The sequence below is a fragment of the Oryzias melastigma genome, linkage group LG19, assembly GCF_002922805.2.
Source record: "Oryzias melastigma strain HK-1 linkage group LG19, ASM292280v2, whole genome shotgun sequence".
NCBI lineage: Eukaryota > Metazoa > Chordata > Actinopteri > Beloniformes > Adrianichthyidae > Oryzias > Oryzias melastigma.
Genome location: NC_050530.1, coordinates 9604645 through 9622262, shown reverse-complemented (window position 1 = coordinate 9622262; position 17618 = coordinate 9604645). Strand labels below are relative to the sequence as shown.

At 36.0% G+C, this 17618-nt stretch overlaps 1 protein-coding gene across 11 annotated transcripts in view; it reads right to left on the bottom strand.

The window, feature by feature from the left end:
- LOC112154647 (actin-binding LIM protein 1) overlaps positions 1-15773 on the bottom strand; it is a 17909-nt gene extending 2136 nt beyond the window's left edge. For 3 of the 11 annotated variants that reach the window (XR_002920683.2, XM_036217153.1, XM_036217154.1), the window contains exons 1-15: positions 15184-15773; positions 10817-10960; positions 8742-8925; positions 8548-8654; positions 7202-7328; positions 6996-7089; positions 5417-5504; positions 5271-5329; positions 2313-2390; positions 1513-1683; positions 1167-1196; positions 990-1092; positions 793-870; positions 213-260; positions 39-137 (exon numbers count right to left, since the gene is read on the bottom strand). Coding sequence is in view for 8 of the 11 variants with exons in the window: in XM_036217153.1 (XP_036073046.1) it covers positions 39-137; positions 213-260; positions 793-870; positions 990-1092; positions 1167-1196; positions 1513-1683; positions 2313-2390; positions 5271-5329; positions 5417-5504; positions 6996-7089; positions 7202-7328; positions 8548-8654; positions 8742-8925; positions 10817-10960; positions 15184-15439 (1666 nt within the window). In the remaining 3 variants the exon portion in view is untranslated. Of the gene's footprint in view, positions 1-38; positions 138-212; positions 261-792; positions 871-989; positions 1093-1166; positions 1197-1512; positions 1684-2312; positions 2391-5270; positions 5330-5416; positions 5505-6995; positions 7090-7201; positions 7329-8547; positions 8655-8741; positions 8926-10816; positions 10961-13693; positions 13746-15183 lie in introns of those variants that run through there. The other 8 variants (XR_002920682.2, XM_024285756.2, XM_024285754.2 and 5 more) reach the window with 8 other exon arrangements.
- Between the last annotated feature and the right edge of the window lie 1845 nt (positions 15774-17618).

Genomic DNA, 17618 nt, shown 5'->3' with positions numbered 1-17618 from the left:
AACCCTAAATTAAACATGTTTGGATTTTCAGCTCCTACCAGTCTCAGGAAGTTGTGACTGTATCTTGGCAGGGAGTTTGTTTGAGAAACAGATGGACTTGGATCTGTTTGGAAACAGAATGATAACATGAAACTGGCCTAAAATTAAAAACAAAAAAAAAGTTAGAACTGATTGTATTAATTAGCTCAATAAAGCGCCACATAAAATGTTACCTTGTTTATAAATTGGGGGTCTTCTATACATATCGAAGCCTTCATCTGCTGAAAAAGAAACACATATTAGCTGGAAGCATTGCATCCTGGGACATAAAAAAAAAAATCCCATCCTCTGAAGTAACATTATCAGACAGCGCAAGTTCTCAATGAGACACAAACTGACTCCACTCAGGAAAATCATCAAAGCTGCTCGATCTGTTAGTGTTTCATAAGTGATGTTGACTTCCACTGACAACACACTCCTGGTCAAAGCTTATCGCGTCTCATCCAAACAAGGAAAATGACGCACGGCTATAAATAAACCAGGCCGCAGAGGAATGTGGGAGCGAACTCAATATATCAGTTAATATGAAAACAGGAGAAGACACAGTGAATTCCTTAAAATAAAAGGGAAAAACATTCTTGCAGGAGTCTGTTTAACTTGATGTCTTCTGACGTTTGAACAACAGAGGGCAGAGAGGTTCCAGGGAGGAAAATCCTAATCTGTGATTGTCAACATGCTCTCTGCAGACTTGCAGCTTCTCTCTGTTATATTAGTGATGAAAGCAGAGCAGGAAAGCAGCAGGTTTGTGCTTACCTGTAGGTTTAGAGGGAAAAGGGTGACCTAAAGGAGGAGTTGGGGAGTTTTTTCCCCGGAGTAAAGGAGGTGAAAGCACTATGTGTTATTCCAAAACGGTGAGGGAGAGAGGTGTCGTGGAGGAAGAAGGTAAAAAAAGGAAAAGGTGTAATTGAAAACATTTTTTTTTGTGCATTAAGGTTCTATTTTCTCCTTACCTGGTCGGTGGAAGTGCTGTGGTGATCTGGACAGGGTGGGAGTGTAGCTGTGATGATGGTGGGAAGATCCATTACTTGTTCTTGTTTTTGCTTCAAAGTTCTCCTTTAATGATGTAAAACAGAGTCAAACTCAACAAATGAAACATTACTTCAGTGAGGATGTGAGGAGATATTTACCTCTGCTGCTTTAGAGATGCTTTCCCGGGACTAAAATAAGCAGAAAGCAAAATAAAACAACATTTTCAGAACTAAATATCAATAACATGATAGTATTATAATAGCAGGAAGCTTCAGGTGAAAAGTTTATTTCACAAAAACATTTATTAGACCTAATTAACTTTACTTTAAAATAGCATATAAAAACTCTGAAAGTATTCACAAGAAGCCACATTAAAGAAGCGAAAAAATTGGTATATTTAAGCACTTTTTGGCTAATTAAAAACAAACAAACCAACACTGGACTTAATAAAATCCAAGAGGAAACAGCAACAAACATGACATGTGAGTGGACGCTCCACGTTACCTCTGCGGGGCTTTGTCTGTCTTGTTTCGTTTCCTTTTTGTCGAAAGTATCGGATCTGTCATTCGCTGACTTATAAGATATCATGTCAGGATGCTCTATATCAAATATAGCCTTGACTCTGGGAATTGCTGCTAAGTCTCGGTAATCAATGACCTCATTGTCTACTTTGGCCTAAAGGAGGAAAGGGGAGGAAAGGGGAGGAAAGGGGAGGAAAGGGGAGCAGGGCACAGAGGACAGGAGACAGAATGGGGTTTGGGTGTAGGAGAAACATAAAAAGGTTTCACATGACATCACGGAAGGAATAAATACAACTTTAATCCTATAAGACTACAATTGTCTTTGGCACGCAGGGTGATCGGTTCTATTAAAAGATCTTTCTTTGTAACCTCAAATGCTTTTTCAGAAAAGGCTGGACAGGCTTAAAGTTTATTCTGTTTCACAAAGCAGCAGAGGAGGCGAGGATGCTAACAGGCTGGGAGCGGGGAAGGACACTAAAAGTACTTTTTTTTGCAATTAGTTCAATTTTTTGACAAAACAAGCTGAGAAAATGTTATTTTTTTAAAGTTGAATAACATTTTCTCTGATTTTTCTAATTCCGATCAGTCAAGGTGACGTAACATTAAAAAAAAATAAAAAACAAAAAACACGGTTTGACTCATTCAATTTTTCTAATTTTACTTTAAAAATTACTATCATGTGAAAGAGAGTTGTCCATGCGATTCCCCTGTGTGAATAAAGGTAAACATGTGAAACTTGTGGTGGTAATTGAGCACCGCATGCTTTGGTGAAAACAGGCTTACACAGATGGTTCGACCTGGACTTCCTGGAGTGCATGAGCCCGGCCTTGAGCAGGAGCTCTCAGAGGACGACCTGTTGGGCTGAAAAACAGACAAATAGTGCTTGGAATCAGCTTTGCAGACATGAAAGCCCAAATCAGGTTTCCGTTTAGCACTGCAGAACCAAGCGCTGCTTTTTTAATAGGTTAAAGCCTGTTCCTGTTGCAGAACGGGACAACCAGGAAGTATGAATAATCAAAGTTAAAATAAAAAGCAAGATATAGAGCATTACCTATTATAATGCAATTGTGATATAAGCTAAAGACGCCAGAGCAGTTAGCTGAAAATGCTGAAGATGAAAACTTGCTAAAATATTAGCTAAATGCCAAATTAGTAAAAAAAAACTGTAAACATGTCTAAATTAGCCAAAAACAACTAGCATAATGCTAAAATGTTAACTTCTAATTAGCCAAAATACTGAAAACATGTCTAAATTAGCAAAACAAAACAACAAAAGAAAGCCAACATAATGCTTCATTATTATAGCCAAACTCCAAATTAGCCAAAAAACTGGAAACATGTCTAAATTAGCCAAAAAAACACTAGCTTGATGCTAAAATGTTAGCTACACTCCAAATTAGACAAAAAAAACCTTGAAACATGTCTAAACTAGCCAAAAATCAGTAGCTTGATGCTAAAAAGTTAGCTACACTCCAAATTAAAAAAAAAAAAAAAAACTTGAAACATGTCTAAATTAGCCAAAAATCACTAGCTTGATGCTAAAATGTTAGCTACACTCCAAATTAGACAAAAAACTTGAAACATGTATAAATTAGCTCCAAAAACCACTAGCTTGATGCTAAAATATTAGCTACACTCCAAATTAGACAAAAAATGGGAAAAAAAACTTGAAACATGTCTAAATTAGCCAAAAATCCCTAGCTTGATGCTAAAACGTTAGCTACACTCCGAATAAGACAAAAAAACTTGAAACGTGTCTAAATTAGCTAAAAAAAAAACACTAGCCTGATGCTAAAATGTTAGCTACACTCCAAATAAGTCAAAAAAACTTGAAACATGTCTAAATTAGCCAAAAAATCACTAGCTTGATGCTAAAATGTTAGCTACACTCCGAATAAGTGAAAAAAACTTGAAACATGTCTAAACTAGCCAAAAATCAGTAGCTTGATGCTAAAAAGTTAGCTACACTCCAAATTAAAAAAAAAAAAAAAACTTGAAACATGTCTAAATTAGCCAAAAATCACTAGCTTGATGCTAAAATGTTAGCTACACTCCAAATTAGACAAAAAAACTTGAAACATGTATAAATTAGCTCCAAAAACCACTAGCTTGATGCTAAAATGTTAGCTACACTCCAAATTAGACAAAAAATGGGAAAAAACTTGAAACATGTCTAAATTAGCCAAAAATCCCTAGCTTGATGCTAAAACGTTAGCTACACTCCGAATAAGACAAAAAAACTTGAAACGTGTCTAAATTAGCTAAAAAAAACACTAGCCTGATGCTTAAATGTTAGCTACACTCCAAATAAGTCAAAAAAACTTGAAACATGTCTAAATTAGCCAAAAATCACTAGCTTGATGCTAAAATGTTAGCTACACTCCAAATTAGACAAAAAACTTGAAACATGTATAAATTAGCTCCAAAAACCACTAGCTTGATGCTAAAATATTAGCTACACTCCAAATTAGACAAAAAATGGGAAAAAAAACTTGAAACATGTCTAAATTAGCCAAAAATCCCTAGCTTGATGCTAAAACGTTAGCTACACTCCGAATAAGACAAAAAAACTTGAAACGTGTCTAAATTAGCTAAAAAAAAAACACTAGCCTGATGCTAAAATGTTAGCTACACTCCAAATAAGTCAAAAAAACTTGAAACATGTCTAAATTAGCCAAAAAATCACTAGCTTGATGCTAAAATGTTAGCTACACTCCGAATAAGTCAAAAAAACTTGAAACATGTCTAAACTAGCCAAAAATCAGTAGCTTGATGCTAAAAAGTTAGCTACACTCCAAATTAGACAAAAAAAAAAAAACTTGAAACATGTCTAAATTAGCCAAAAATCACTAGCTTGATGCTAAAATGTTAGCTACACTCCAAATTAGACAAAAAACATGTCTAAATTAGCTCAAAAAAGCTAGCATAAAACTAAAATGCTAGGTGACTACAAATTAGACAAAACAATGTAAACATGTCAAAATCAGAGAAAAACAGCTAGCATAAAGTTAAAATGTTTGCTAACGCCGAAATTAGCCCAAAAATCTGGAAACATGTCTATATTAGCAAAAAACAGCTAGCATGTTGTTAAAATAAAAGCTAATGCCTAATTACCATAAAACCCAGTGGTTCCTGAAGATTTTAAAGTTTTAATGATGTCTCTCGCTGAAAGTAACTGCCCAAGTTTTATATGTCTCATTCATTTCCTATGGGACATATTTTGCTCAATATTTAAAAAACTACACAATTTATAAATACCAAACGTAAAAGCAGTAATGTCCTGAACGAGCTGAACATTTTGATACAAAAATTGCTGAAATTGCTGTGTGATTGAGTTTTTACATGCCAAAAAATGTAGGAGGAGGAGAATCACAATTAGCATGCAGCAAGGAAGTCATCATTACTATTTCACAAAAACTGACACTTCTTTCAATCAGTCCTTGTTATGCTGTACAGGGAGTAGTACCAGTCGTCAGCACAGACTGATTTTCAGAGACAAACCAGGTCACTCTGCACATAAAACAAGCAAAAGCCTGCAGTTGTCTCACTCTCGACATCCACAAGTCTAAAGAGGCTCACGATAATAACCTTCAGTTCACGAGGAGGGAAAAAGAAATCTAGCATGGCTGTTTTTGGTCTGCTGGCCTATAGAAAGGAGGACAGTGTGTGGAGATATTGTCAGGAGTGCACTTCTATAAAAATGTGCCACACAAGTTTCAATGCTTTAGGTTGAGGCTTTACCCGAAAGACGTCGTCGTTCCTGCAGGCGTCTTTGCAATGCGGATGCCAAATTGTCGAACCTGTGAAAGCAGAGTCATTTGTTATCGATGATCTGGACCGCATGCTTTGTTGTCTGTATAACAAAGAGCAAATAAGTTCAAACTGACCCAAAAGAAACATTTCTTCTCCTTCTGTGAAAACGTCACCACATCGGCTGCATCTTGCACAGCTGGGGTGAAAGTTTCTGTCCCCGGCCTTCAGTGAAAGTGGGCAGAAAGAAGGTTTAGGACAATTTTATTATTTAGTTTTTGATTTTACGTGAAATATTTTAGCAATAAAGTAAACCTATATGGAAAAAGTCTTTGAAAATGTGTCCATGGTTAGATTAAATAGATATTAAGCTTAAACTTGTCACAAATGGGCAGACGGCTGGACCCAAGTGCACCAGGTTTTATTGGAACAGACAGGAGAATAGTGGTGAAGCACAGCTAAAAGTCCTCAAAGATAAATCAGGGTCAGGCAGGCAGGGGTCAAACACAAGCATGAGGGCATCAGAGAACAACCAGAGTGGTCAGAGTCCAGGCGAGGGTCAGGGCAGACGGCAAATACTCAGAATTGCGGGGTCAGATGAATTAGAAGATCAGGTCCGGCAGAGAGTTGTAGTCAGTCGATATTTAGTCTGACTAAATACTGCTGGGAGTGATTGCAGATGGAAAATGTCTGTGGGGCTTCTGGGTGATACAAGTTTCAGGAAAGGCTAGCACTCAGGTGATGGATCCAGCTGATCCAGAGTGGGAGACAGGGGACCGATTCATGACAAAACTAAACAAACTGTCTGTTTGATTGGAAGATTCTCCTGAGTCGCTTTCAATGAGCTTCCAACAAGCATACTCATGATTGGTGGCAGTAGCCTAGAAGCATGACTCAGAGAAACTCAGACCAATCACTGTCAACTGGCTCCAAATGGCGGCGACTGTATTGTGGAAAAATGGTGACTGAATTGGTTTCCTTGCTGGAGCTGGAGGGAAGGCCTTTTCTTTGGGTGATGTCGCGCCTGCTTCGTCCATCTCTACAGTCAATAAACGGCTTCAATGGCAGGTTGGTTGGAAAACATGTAGGCCACCGGCCCTCGAGGTCTGGAGTTTGACACCCCTGCATGACGCTGTATTGACTATCATTACAAACATCAACAATGTCCTTAGTTGTATCCCTGGTTGGGTATACGCCACCAACAACTCGCCAATGTCTTCTGTCCTGGACAACCATTTCCAGCCCCTTTCGTGAGGTCTCCAGGTCTCCTCTCCATACATACCCTGGTCTTCCTCGTTTTCTCTTCTCCTGAGGATTCCAGGTGAAGGCCTGATGATTGATGTTGGATGTTGCTTCCTCTTTTTGATCTCTTCTTCCACTGGTGCATGGTTTGGAGCTTAAGGATTCGTTTCACACAAGTATTCCTGAACGCCTGTTGTTTCTTGATGTTTTTTTGTTTATCTTCTGGAGGAAATACTTGTTGTTTGAGGTGAATAAAGACATCTCCAGACGTTCCTGAGGGTGATGAAGGGTGCCCGTTGCCTTTCCAATCCATGTTTTTTTGTCCCCCTATAGTGTCCACTGTTAAATATTGTAGTAAATAAGTTGAAGTGTTCTACAGTTTCCTTTTTTTAAACCTGATGTTTGCGTTTTAGTGTAGAGACATCGACTCATCAGCGAAAAAAAAAAGTGACAAAACCCTGTGGTGAGCCTCACCTCAAGAACTTTTCCCGTTATGAACTTCTGGCAGGACTCACACTTCACCCCAAACTGAGTGTGGTAGTCCCTCTCGCAGTATGGAGCACCATCTCTAAAAGATTCATTCTTGGTCACTTTTGATTTTGCACTTTTGAAGTACTTTCATGGTTGAAAAAGTAACTAAATAATGATGATTATAAATAAGAATAGTAGCTGCCACTCACTTGTTGATGTATTCCCCACTCAGAACCTTCCTGCAGGTTGTACACTTGAAGCATCCAATGTGCCATTGACCCCCCAGAGCTAACAGAGCCTGGCCATTCTTGATGTCTCTACCACAGCCTGCACAGTCTGCAAAATGAAACCTCATAAGTCATTTTACTGCTTTTTCTGTTGAATTTTTTTGTTTTAACGAGCATCGGTGTACAGTTCTGTAGACAGATCCTCCTGCAGGCTCAGTGAGTCTGAATCCTCTGTTGATCCCAGCTGTATCTGTAATCTTTGGTTGAGCTGAGTTAATTCTGTACCTCTCTGTTGTAGTGAAGAGGTAAGTGAGCCAAAAGATTTAGTCTGTCAAACTAAAAAAAGAATAGTTGGAATGCTCAAAAAGGTGCCTGAAAGTGAACTAAAGGGCACAGCAGGTGACGGATCTTCAGATCTCTGCTTGGATTATCGCATGAAGAGTCAACATATTGTTTGTACTAAATAATTTCAAAACTATTTTTTTTAATCAATTTTCACTTAATGAGCATGTGACATTGACATCAATCAAAATAAGAATAAACCTGCATTGTATGATAAGCAGGCACTACCTGCCCCCATCTTTGCCCTTTTTTCAAAATGGCAACTTTCCTTTTGATTTTATTCCATAGCAACCATTTCATTTTTTGGTTACCTGGGGGAAACAAATAGATCGATGTCATTTTTAGAATAATCAGTAAAAGTAAATTTTTGGATTTCCATGGCAACAAAGGTTTCTGGTTAACTACGCCTACATTTCTGATATGTTCATATCAAATGTTATATCGTTTCGTTCAGCTTGAGCCAAAGATTCATGTGGTACATTTTCACAATATTTGAGTAAAAAATATGTGAGTAACAAGGAAACACCACTTTAGCAAGCACGCTATGCTAACACCGTTTAAAATGAACAAACTTTAAAACCAAAATTTTTTACCCAGTAGCTTATCAATAATGCTTGAGGAGTTGGGAGGCGATAGATCCAAATCCGTAGTAGGAGTTTACATTTGTAAAGAGTACTAAAAGTTATTTTTTTACTTCAAGATTGCTGGCTCTTCCTGAGGTCAAAGGTCAACTAAACCTTGGTCGTGGTTTGTATGTTTATGAGTATGTGGTGGGGGCTACATTTTCACTTAAAGGCGCAGCAAGAAAGAAGAATTGTGGAAACGGTCCTGGTAGTCCAGGTCCTAATAAACAGGCAGAAGTCCATAATGTCTACAGGCTTGTTTTCAGTAGATAATCTCCTCTGATTGGGATTCCAAGGGGTCATGACATTTGATGTTCCTCCTTTATATAATTCTAGATCAAATACTCATGTGGATGCACTCACAATTGGGGTAGTTGATCTGATTAGGAGGAGATACCGGCTCAACGCAGCGCTGACAGAGGCAGTCCTTTCCCCTGAAGGTGACGCAGTCCCCGGCAGGAAAAGGCTGCCTGTGAAGAAAACACAGTTGCTAAACAAACTTCCATTTATAAAAAAAATAAAATAAAAAATGGCAGAAATGTTGGTCTTATAATTACTTGCAAATGCTGCACACAAAGCAGGTTGGGTGGTAGGTTTTTCCTAAGACCGTCACCATCTCCCCTTCCACAAATTCTCCACAGTTGTTGCACAGCGTGCCATGAAGCCGCTGGTGGTCCAGTGGGCAGAGGTACTCCCCGTTCTTTATGAAGAAGCCACTTTGGGCCAAGTCACAGCCACACACTGCACAGATGATGGATAGAACACAAAAATGGAACAGTTTGACCCTAAAGTAGTGTCTTTAAACCTTAGGGCTTAGCTAAACAAGAAAGCTTTGAAATTGGTAGATTTACAACCAGAACATAAAGAAGTTTTCTACTTGACATTCATATAACAACATGGGTTTGTTATTTGGATATTATGAGAGTAAACCTGTCGTTTTATGGGTTTGTGTTGCATTTAGAGTCAAAAAGAGAAATGAATACATTAATTTCATAAATGAGAATCATAAATCATTTGTTTGCTGATGAGGCAAATATTTTCTGTAGTGATGACAATTATTATATTCTTATTAAAATTATAAATAAAGAACTAAATACTGTTTAAAAGGTGGCTGGATTTCTACAAATGATCATTACATTTAAACAAAACATAAACTGTGATATTTAGTAACCAAAAGGGAAATAAATATTAATATTTTCAATAAAAACTGTACAAGAGAACACATTTTTAGGAATAACAGTAAACTATCATGGAAAACACAATGAAAATCTCCAAAAAATGTTTAAATTATAAACAAATGAAACAATTCCTGGACTATACACTTTGTATTGTCCTTTAATGCTTCCCTTACTCACCTACTGCAATGGGGAATAATCACAAATCTTCATTATATCCTACACAACGCAGAAATTAGTGTAAATAGTGTAAAATTACACAATTTAAGACACTATTATCAATGTAGAAGGCATTTGATTTCTTACTATCAGACAATATGCAGCATTTATTTATAATCAAAGAAAATCACCATAAACTAAGAGAAATTGGAAACTATTAGCACGAACCAACACACAAAATAAAAGAAGTTTGCCATGAAATGTACTAAAACGTGTCTATTTTTCATTTGATCAAAACATGTATGTTGTTTCAGTAGTTTTATCTTATTTGAATTAATTAATTTGATGTAAATATTGTGAGATTGCATGGCTGAAATGGAGATTATCCTTACAGCCATTGAAGCTGTTTGTGTTTGAGTGTTCATACTGAATGCCAAACTGACAAGCTCCTGACATCGCCGTCACTAAAGCTTGTTTGGGGACATTTGATACGGTCAAACCTGTCCATGTCCTTCTGAGCATAACACACAAAGACAGTTGTGTGACTCTATTCCTGTCGCCACACAACTCACAGTTAAATCTTCATGCGTATTGGCCCACAAAGCATACTTTTTATATACGCTTTCATCGCCTTCTTTAAATTTAAGTCACTTCCATTCCTGAACGTCTCTGTGTTTTCTCTGCCCTGCAAACATCAGCATAATGTGGCGAGACAAGAACAACATTGGAAGCTTGTCGGAGCTGATTAGGAGGAACAACAGCGTGATGAGGAAATATGTGAACGAAGCAGAGAGAAGCCAGAAGGACCCCACAACAGCTCATTGTTGAGAATGTTTTTGAATAAACTAAAATGAATGAATATTATATCATCAGAATCTCCTGGAAGAAAGGGATGATTGCGTAATAACAGGTCACATGACCTGTCAGTTTAACAACAAGCTTTATTTTATGGGTTTTTGTTTCTTATGCCATTTTATTTTACACTTTTTTAAAGAAAAATTTGCTTTTTTAAAATTATACTTAAGTACAATAAGATAATTATTAATTTATCTTGTAAACCTGCTGATCAGGGGTTGCTGGAGCCTATCCATCTAAGTTCACCATTCCATCATAGGGCCACATTCACACCTAAAGGACAGTTTAGAGTCACCCATTAACCCATGGAGCATGAAGAGTTCAGAGGAAACCCAACCAATCCAAACAAAGGTCTTGTTCCATTACTGAATCACCATCAGTAAGTAAACTTAGGACGGTAATTTCATTTCTCTTCACATGATATCTTCTTCCTTTGGGCTTACCTTTGCATGTGAAACACCTGATGTGGAAGTAGCTGCTCTGCACTCTCAGCACTTCTCCTTTGCATGAGCCCCTGCATCTGAAACAGTGGACGCCATGTTTTTCTGCCATGGGACGGGGCTGGCTGCCATCTTGAATATGCAGAACTGCAGGGTAGAAGAATGTGAACGATGAGTCGCTACAACGTAAAGCTGCAGGTTTTGCATCTGTCACAGTTTTTTTTAAAAAGAACATAATTCACAGTCAGACAGTAAGGTATCTAACAGGCAGCACACAGTCACAAAAATTATCTCCCACACACAAGAGGAACCTTGGAACACAGGTGTTGTTTTGCTGTCGAGATTGGGCCGACAAACTTCTGGGGTTCTATCAGAACGTATCTGAAGGTTGGGAGCTGAATTATGCGAAACAAGAAGTATGGAGCTGAATTTATATGGAGACAAATTGGGGCCAATTTATTGTTTGAAACCAAATAAAACAATTTTTATTTTTTTATTTTTTGGCTAAACACCAATATTTTTTTCTAATTTTTTATTTGGGTTTCAAATCATTTTGGCCCCAATTCAGCCCCAAAAACCTAAGGATAGAACTGTACGATATTTCCATAAATAGCAGAATTTGGATTTTTTTTTATTATCATATATCTCTCATCCAAAAATTATAATTATTACTATTTTATTTATTTTTAATGCTGAGTTCAGGCTTGTTTGTCTCTGCAGAACTACCATTTAGAGTTGGTTCATTTGGATTTTCTGACAAAACGTCAAAGATTTTTGCTTTCCTATTTATTTGAGTAAAAATAGAAAATCAAAATTTCTTATATTTTTGTTTTTCTGTATTTTAAGTCTGAAGGTTCAAGCAAAAAAGTTGGTTTTAAAGTTGGATTGTTAAAAATAAATGTGTTCCTGAACAAAGTATTGATAAAACAAAATCCTGATGTAAAAGTTAATAAATTATTATCCTAATTCTCTATAAATGATAGCAATACAAACTTTTTTCTTTCAGGATATTTCAAGAAATGTGTGGTAGTCATTCTGTTAGAGAAACAAAACACACATTTTATGCATAAACTTTATTGTTTTGCTATATTTTTATGCATCATTAGAAAATTTGAGACGCATTTTTTTTAAAAACATCATTTTTCTCCAGTATTTATCCTCCTTTTTTCCCTGTAATCCCTCACAACTCTCCAATCAGCTTTCACATTCTTCAGCATCATTCATTTTAATACAAAAGACAAATGCACAAAGTTCAAAAATAAGTTTTAGTCTGTGTGAACATACAGAAAAAAAGACAAAACAACTCCTAAATTGCTATTATCCTTGTATTAATCTGGATATTTCACATGATTAGCGACATATTTGTTTTAGAATGTGAACTAGGTGACTTTTATGTGTTTGTTTTTTTACAGTATTCCTTATATGGAGGAAGATGATGCAGATGCCAGCACAATCTAATCACAGCACACTTGAAAAGCCCTCAGAATGACCAGAGAGGAGGAAAAGAATGCAGAAGAGCTCTGGGTTGGAGTCTGTGGACACTCCGCATACGAATAGCTACACAAACAAAGAAACTTTATCTCTAAAGTTTCCATATAGTCAAAAGATGATTTAAAAAACTCATTTGAAGAGGTTGATTATGCTACAGGAGGGGATCCATGTGTGTTTATACCTAAATACTGTTTGTTGACTCCATCAATAGAAGGTACTGGAAGGGTCTTAAGAGTGTCCCACATCACAAAAAGCTCTGTTACCATGGTAACAAGTGAGCAGCACAAACTAGATAAAGGGACCGATTCCATCTGCCATAAATGCTCAAACAAAAACAAATTTTTGCTGCATTTTTTTATGCATAAACCAACTTTTTGTATTAAAAATCGTCCTACGGAGGTAACATTTCTGGCATTTTTTCACACTGACTTGAGAAGGGCGAAACAAACTTCACAAAACGTTTTCCTTGGCGTCCAGACTGCGCTCTTCTCTTTCTGGGTCTCCCCCTGAATGTGAAGCTGATCTGGTGTTAGGTATTAGCAAATGTTGGATTTAGAAAGACAGCAAATGGAGAGAAACCCAACACCTCCTTTACTCCCACAACCCTTCAGCTTTCTATAAAAATCTCTATCTCTGGGTGCAAAAAAAATCATTAGAATTAATCTATTTATACATATTAGTTCGTAGATTTATTTTTAGCTTAAATTCTATTTTTGGGAACGAAAAAAAACCTTATATCACCTTTTTTACTTAAGTAAATGTCAAGCGATCAATATAAATCTAAGAGGTAAAAAAATAAAGGGTATTTATTGAACATTTTTAGCTTCCAGAAGCCAAAGGAAGGTCAAAGACAGTGAGATTAAACTATAAAAAAATAAAACAATGAATAATCTTAATAATAACAATAAAAAATGCATTTAAAATCTAAAAATAACCAACAATTTCATGTGTAGCCTCATAAATATTTACAGAATCCTGAAGTCGTAACACTGAAATTTTAGAGGTCAAAGTGCTGAGAGGCTTTTATTTTGGCAGCCTTTTTGTTCCATTGAATAATAGGAAAATATTTATGACGTTTCCTGGTGGGATGTAGCTGTTACTGCTGTAACTCCACTCCCACCAGTGAACTGTAAAAACGTCCATCTATCTGTCGTCTATTTTTAAAACGTTTTCTTCAAAGCATTAAAGCGACAACTCAATTCTTGTCACTAATCTTTTGTTCTGGACTGTCTGTGACACTGGATCAAAGCTCAGAGCAGTAAGTTATAAAAAGATCCACTTAAACGTTATGTCATTCAAGAACTTTCTCTCTGTGAAACCAAGATGTTCAAACAAGCAATCACACAAATTGTTAGTCACGTTTAGTAAAAGTTGAAACACGCCGTCTACCTTTCTGCTTCATGTCTGCAGGTCTGAGTGTTGGAGTGTAGATCAGAGTGAGGAGGCGACCCGACTGGTGCTGCACCGAGAGAAAAGGGGTGGTCCCACAACACAAAGGGGTCTGCATGTGTGTGTGTGTGTGCGGCTGTGAAATTCCCTGGAGCTTTTCATCTGTGGCCTCATCCAGAGAGAGCTGAGTGTGACGCTGACGTGTTCGGATTAAAAAAATATTCTTTTGAACACCAGTTTATCACTAACTCACCATTTCTCTTTAGTTTTTCACAGTATAATAAAGAGTTTGGGTAAACTTTTTGATTTGTGACCTCAAAGGGTTTGAAAGTTTGACAGAACCAGCAGCAGATGAGTGGAGTGTTTTGGTCATAAGGGAAAAAATTAATATGGAATTTAGACAAAGATGTGCTAATTTAGGTTAAAAAATTATGTATTTTTTATTTCAAAAGTGTGACTTTTTCTCATTTTAGTGCCAACCACACAAAGGAAATCCTTCAAAATAAAATACAAACTTAAAGACTCAGAAATGACACATGAACAACAAATCTTTAGGAAAAAACATGAATGCAGAATAATTTTCTGAACCAAAACTGAGGTCATAGTTTCTATATCTATGGAGAGACACCAAAAATATCGGAAAAAACAATAATTAGGATTATTAATGGAATCTATTATTCTAGTTAGATGGGCCAAATTAAATAGTTTATACCAGTGGTCTGTAATCTGAGACTCTTTTATCTGTATTTTACTTTAAAGAAAATTGCTAACAACTTAAATCAATAACGAGTTTTAATTTATTTTAATTTGTTTTATTTAATTTAGTCACTTATGTTAAGATTTTTTGTTGTTCAGACACACAGTTCTTAAATTATAAAAAGTATGAATTTAAATAAAACATTTTTTTATTGGATTCTATATATCAGTAAAATGAAACCATGTTTGACTTTCATGTTTTTTAATTCAAGTAGCGGCAGCAGGAGGCTCTTATTTTGAAAGAACTTAAATGTGAAGCTATCAAAAGTAAAAGAATTTTAGAAATATGACAGTGCTTTAATTCAATTGATGTAAATATTTAAAAAAACCTACATTTTAGAAAGAGATGGGCTCAAAATCATACATAAAGTTTCTTTTTAGTGGGTTCCCACTGGGTTTTAGTGAGAAACTTGACCAAATAGCTCTTTAAACCTTAAAGACCCTTAAATGCTAAAAGTAATTTAGTGTACTTGATGTTTATTTATACAGACTTAAAATGTTCCAATCTAGTCTATGGAAGTATTACGTCAGTATACTTCCTACAGTATTCAAATAAACTACTTTTTGCTAAGGATTTGTTTCATAACTAGTAGAAAATGTGCTTTAAATAAAGTTTTTTTAACAAATTGACAATCCTTTATCGATACTTATAGACAAGTTGACATGTGTACATGTATTGCAAACTAACTTACTTCAACTAAGAAAAAAAATACATTTTCAGCTGTGATGTTTACCTGACAGCTCGGCAGGAATTCCTGCCAGCTTTTCACACAGGATGTAGTCTTCTGGGTTGATGAAGGGCAGCTGCTCCATCATGGAGCGCTTGGGAATCAGGTAGAGGACCTCCGCAAGCTCCCCATCTTCTATGATCGACATGCGCCTCACGGAGTTCTTCCTCTTCACCCGGTCCAGCACCACCATGTCATTGCTGTGGCTGGAGCCGCAGATCTTCCCCAGATTGTTGAGGTTCAGAAGAGCCGACCTGTTCATCCTGCAGAGACTTCACACGACAATCTGAGGTAGAAATCACACAGCAGAGCCGAAGTTCTTTTGGATGCCAGGTGTTAAGCTGCTCTCTGACTCTGTGTATGTCCTATCACAAGCCCTCTAAGAAGATTAAGCGAGGCGTATTTTTAGGGTTTATCTTCATGGCAAAGGCAGGATCTAAACTCCCGGCTGTCTTGCTCAGGTATCCCTCTGTCCACCGTGCCAGAGACTCTAGTACGTGATTCCAGAAGCAGTAAGCAATTGATTGAGAAACTCTTTAAGCAGATTATGGCTACCCTGGTATTGGATGATCAAGATATGTATGGATTTAAGAATATTACTTAAAGCTTTAGTCCACTGTGTCTGCAAAAGTCATTCAATTTGATCAGTACTTGGATTAGAATGGGACATCTGGACAAAAAATATAAAAAACATCAGAATAAAGTGGTCAACTGTGTGCCTTTGAACTGACTATACTTAAGCACAGAGCTAGAAAAGCCAGAGGCCATTCTAAGTACAACATAAGTCGAGTGATTAAGAAAATAAAGACTGCAGCATTGTTGAAGGGCAGACTGGACTTAGATAAATTTAGAAAGTCTAATTGAAGTGCTGTGTCATGCAACATTTTCTACAAAAATACACTTAAATTTGAAAAGAAATGAAAAGAAAAACTCCAGCTCTCCCTTCTATAAAATAATATTTTTTATGGAATTAAAAACAGAAAATAAAAAATGCTTTTTAGAATTTGCTCCAAAAAAAAAAAGATTATCCTATTCAAGAACAATTATATAAATTGGACTAAAATAGATCAGATTTTTTATTTTAAATTTTAATCACCTGAAATTTGAGTTAAGGAGAATCAAGAAAATTGTATACATTTATAAGAAAAAAATCCTGATATTTTTAAGCTGTTTAAAGGAAATTTAAAATAGCAGCGGATAGGACTTTAGATAGTAAAATAAACACTTTTTTTTTTACTGCAAATGAGCAAGGAGCTCCACCTAGTGGTTGATATTTGACATTCATGACAAAACAAGTCATTTGTTTTCAGTTGTAACAAAAAAAGCTGTAATCCAACTTTTTTTTTTATTAAAATTCAAATTAAAGTGTCTTCAGCACATACAATGTTTGCCTTTCTCTTATATATATATATATAGAAATATCAGAATTCCTAATGTTATGCTTGTTTGTACACTCTTGTAAATAAATACACAAGTAGTAAATGATTTGTTTTTGTAATTTTATTTTTACATTTTCATGGAAAAAATTTGAAATAACAGTACATGCATTCACATTTAGTTGATAGTAGATATTTGTTTTTTTGAGAATAAAATTTGTCACATAGAGAAACACAAAAAAAAAATAAAGTTTAAAGAAAAAAAAACTACTAAACTGCAGTAAACAAACCTCATATTTCCAGTAAAGTCAGTCATTCAGCATGATTAAAATAGAGCAAAAAATAATAAATACACTTCTCCCTTTTCTGGCATAAAAAAATACACAGAACACTGATTATTGGCAAATTGATATTTTAAATGGCTTGTTTGAATTTCCTTTTATATTTTGTGTATATTTATACATCACAAAACTACACATTTGAGCCTAGGAAAGTATTGAGACCATGCACACACTCACGGGACATTTAGAAAAGTTTTCTGAACACTTAATGACAATTTCAGATTTCTGAAGAGGCTTAGACAATTTAAAAAAGACAAAGTCATTTCAAACACTGTTCAGGAATGAATAAAAATCAGCTTTGAGTTTACAGCTAAAATAGCTGAACAACACTAGATAAAGGCATTTTTGGATAAAATTTCCAGGAAAACAACAACAACACACATTATCCTGAATTTGAAGGTAGCAGGTTAAATACAATGAAGCATGGTGGTGGCAGTATCATAATCGTGGAGGCATTTTAGAAGCAAGGAGAAAGACTTTAAATTAATGACACTCTACTCTGTTTATATGTGAAACGGCATCGTCAAAGAATAAAACAGAGTTCAAGCACAGATTTAAGCAGGTAAAAGTCGTTCTCATTGTTTCCAGGAGAAACTTATTCCATCTTATGAAGCTCAACTTGTTCAGAAAAAATGAAATGTTTCAAAGCTTTACTAACAGGCTTCCACAAAAGGCAGAAAACAGTCAAAACTAACGGAAAAAAGGAGAATTCAGTTAATTTTTC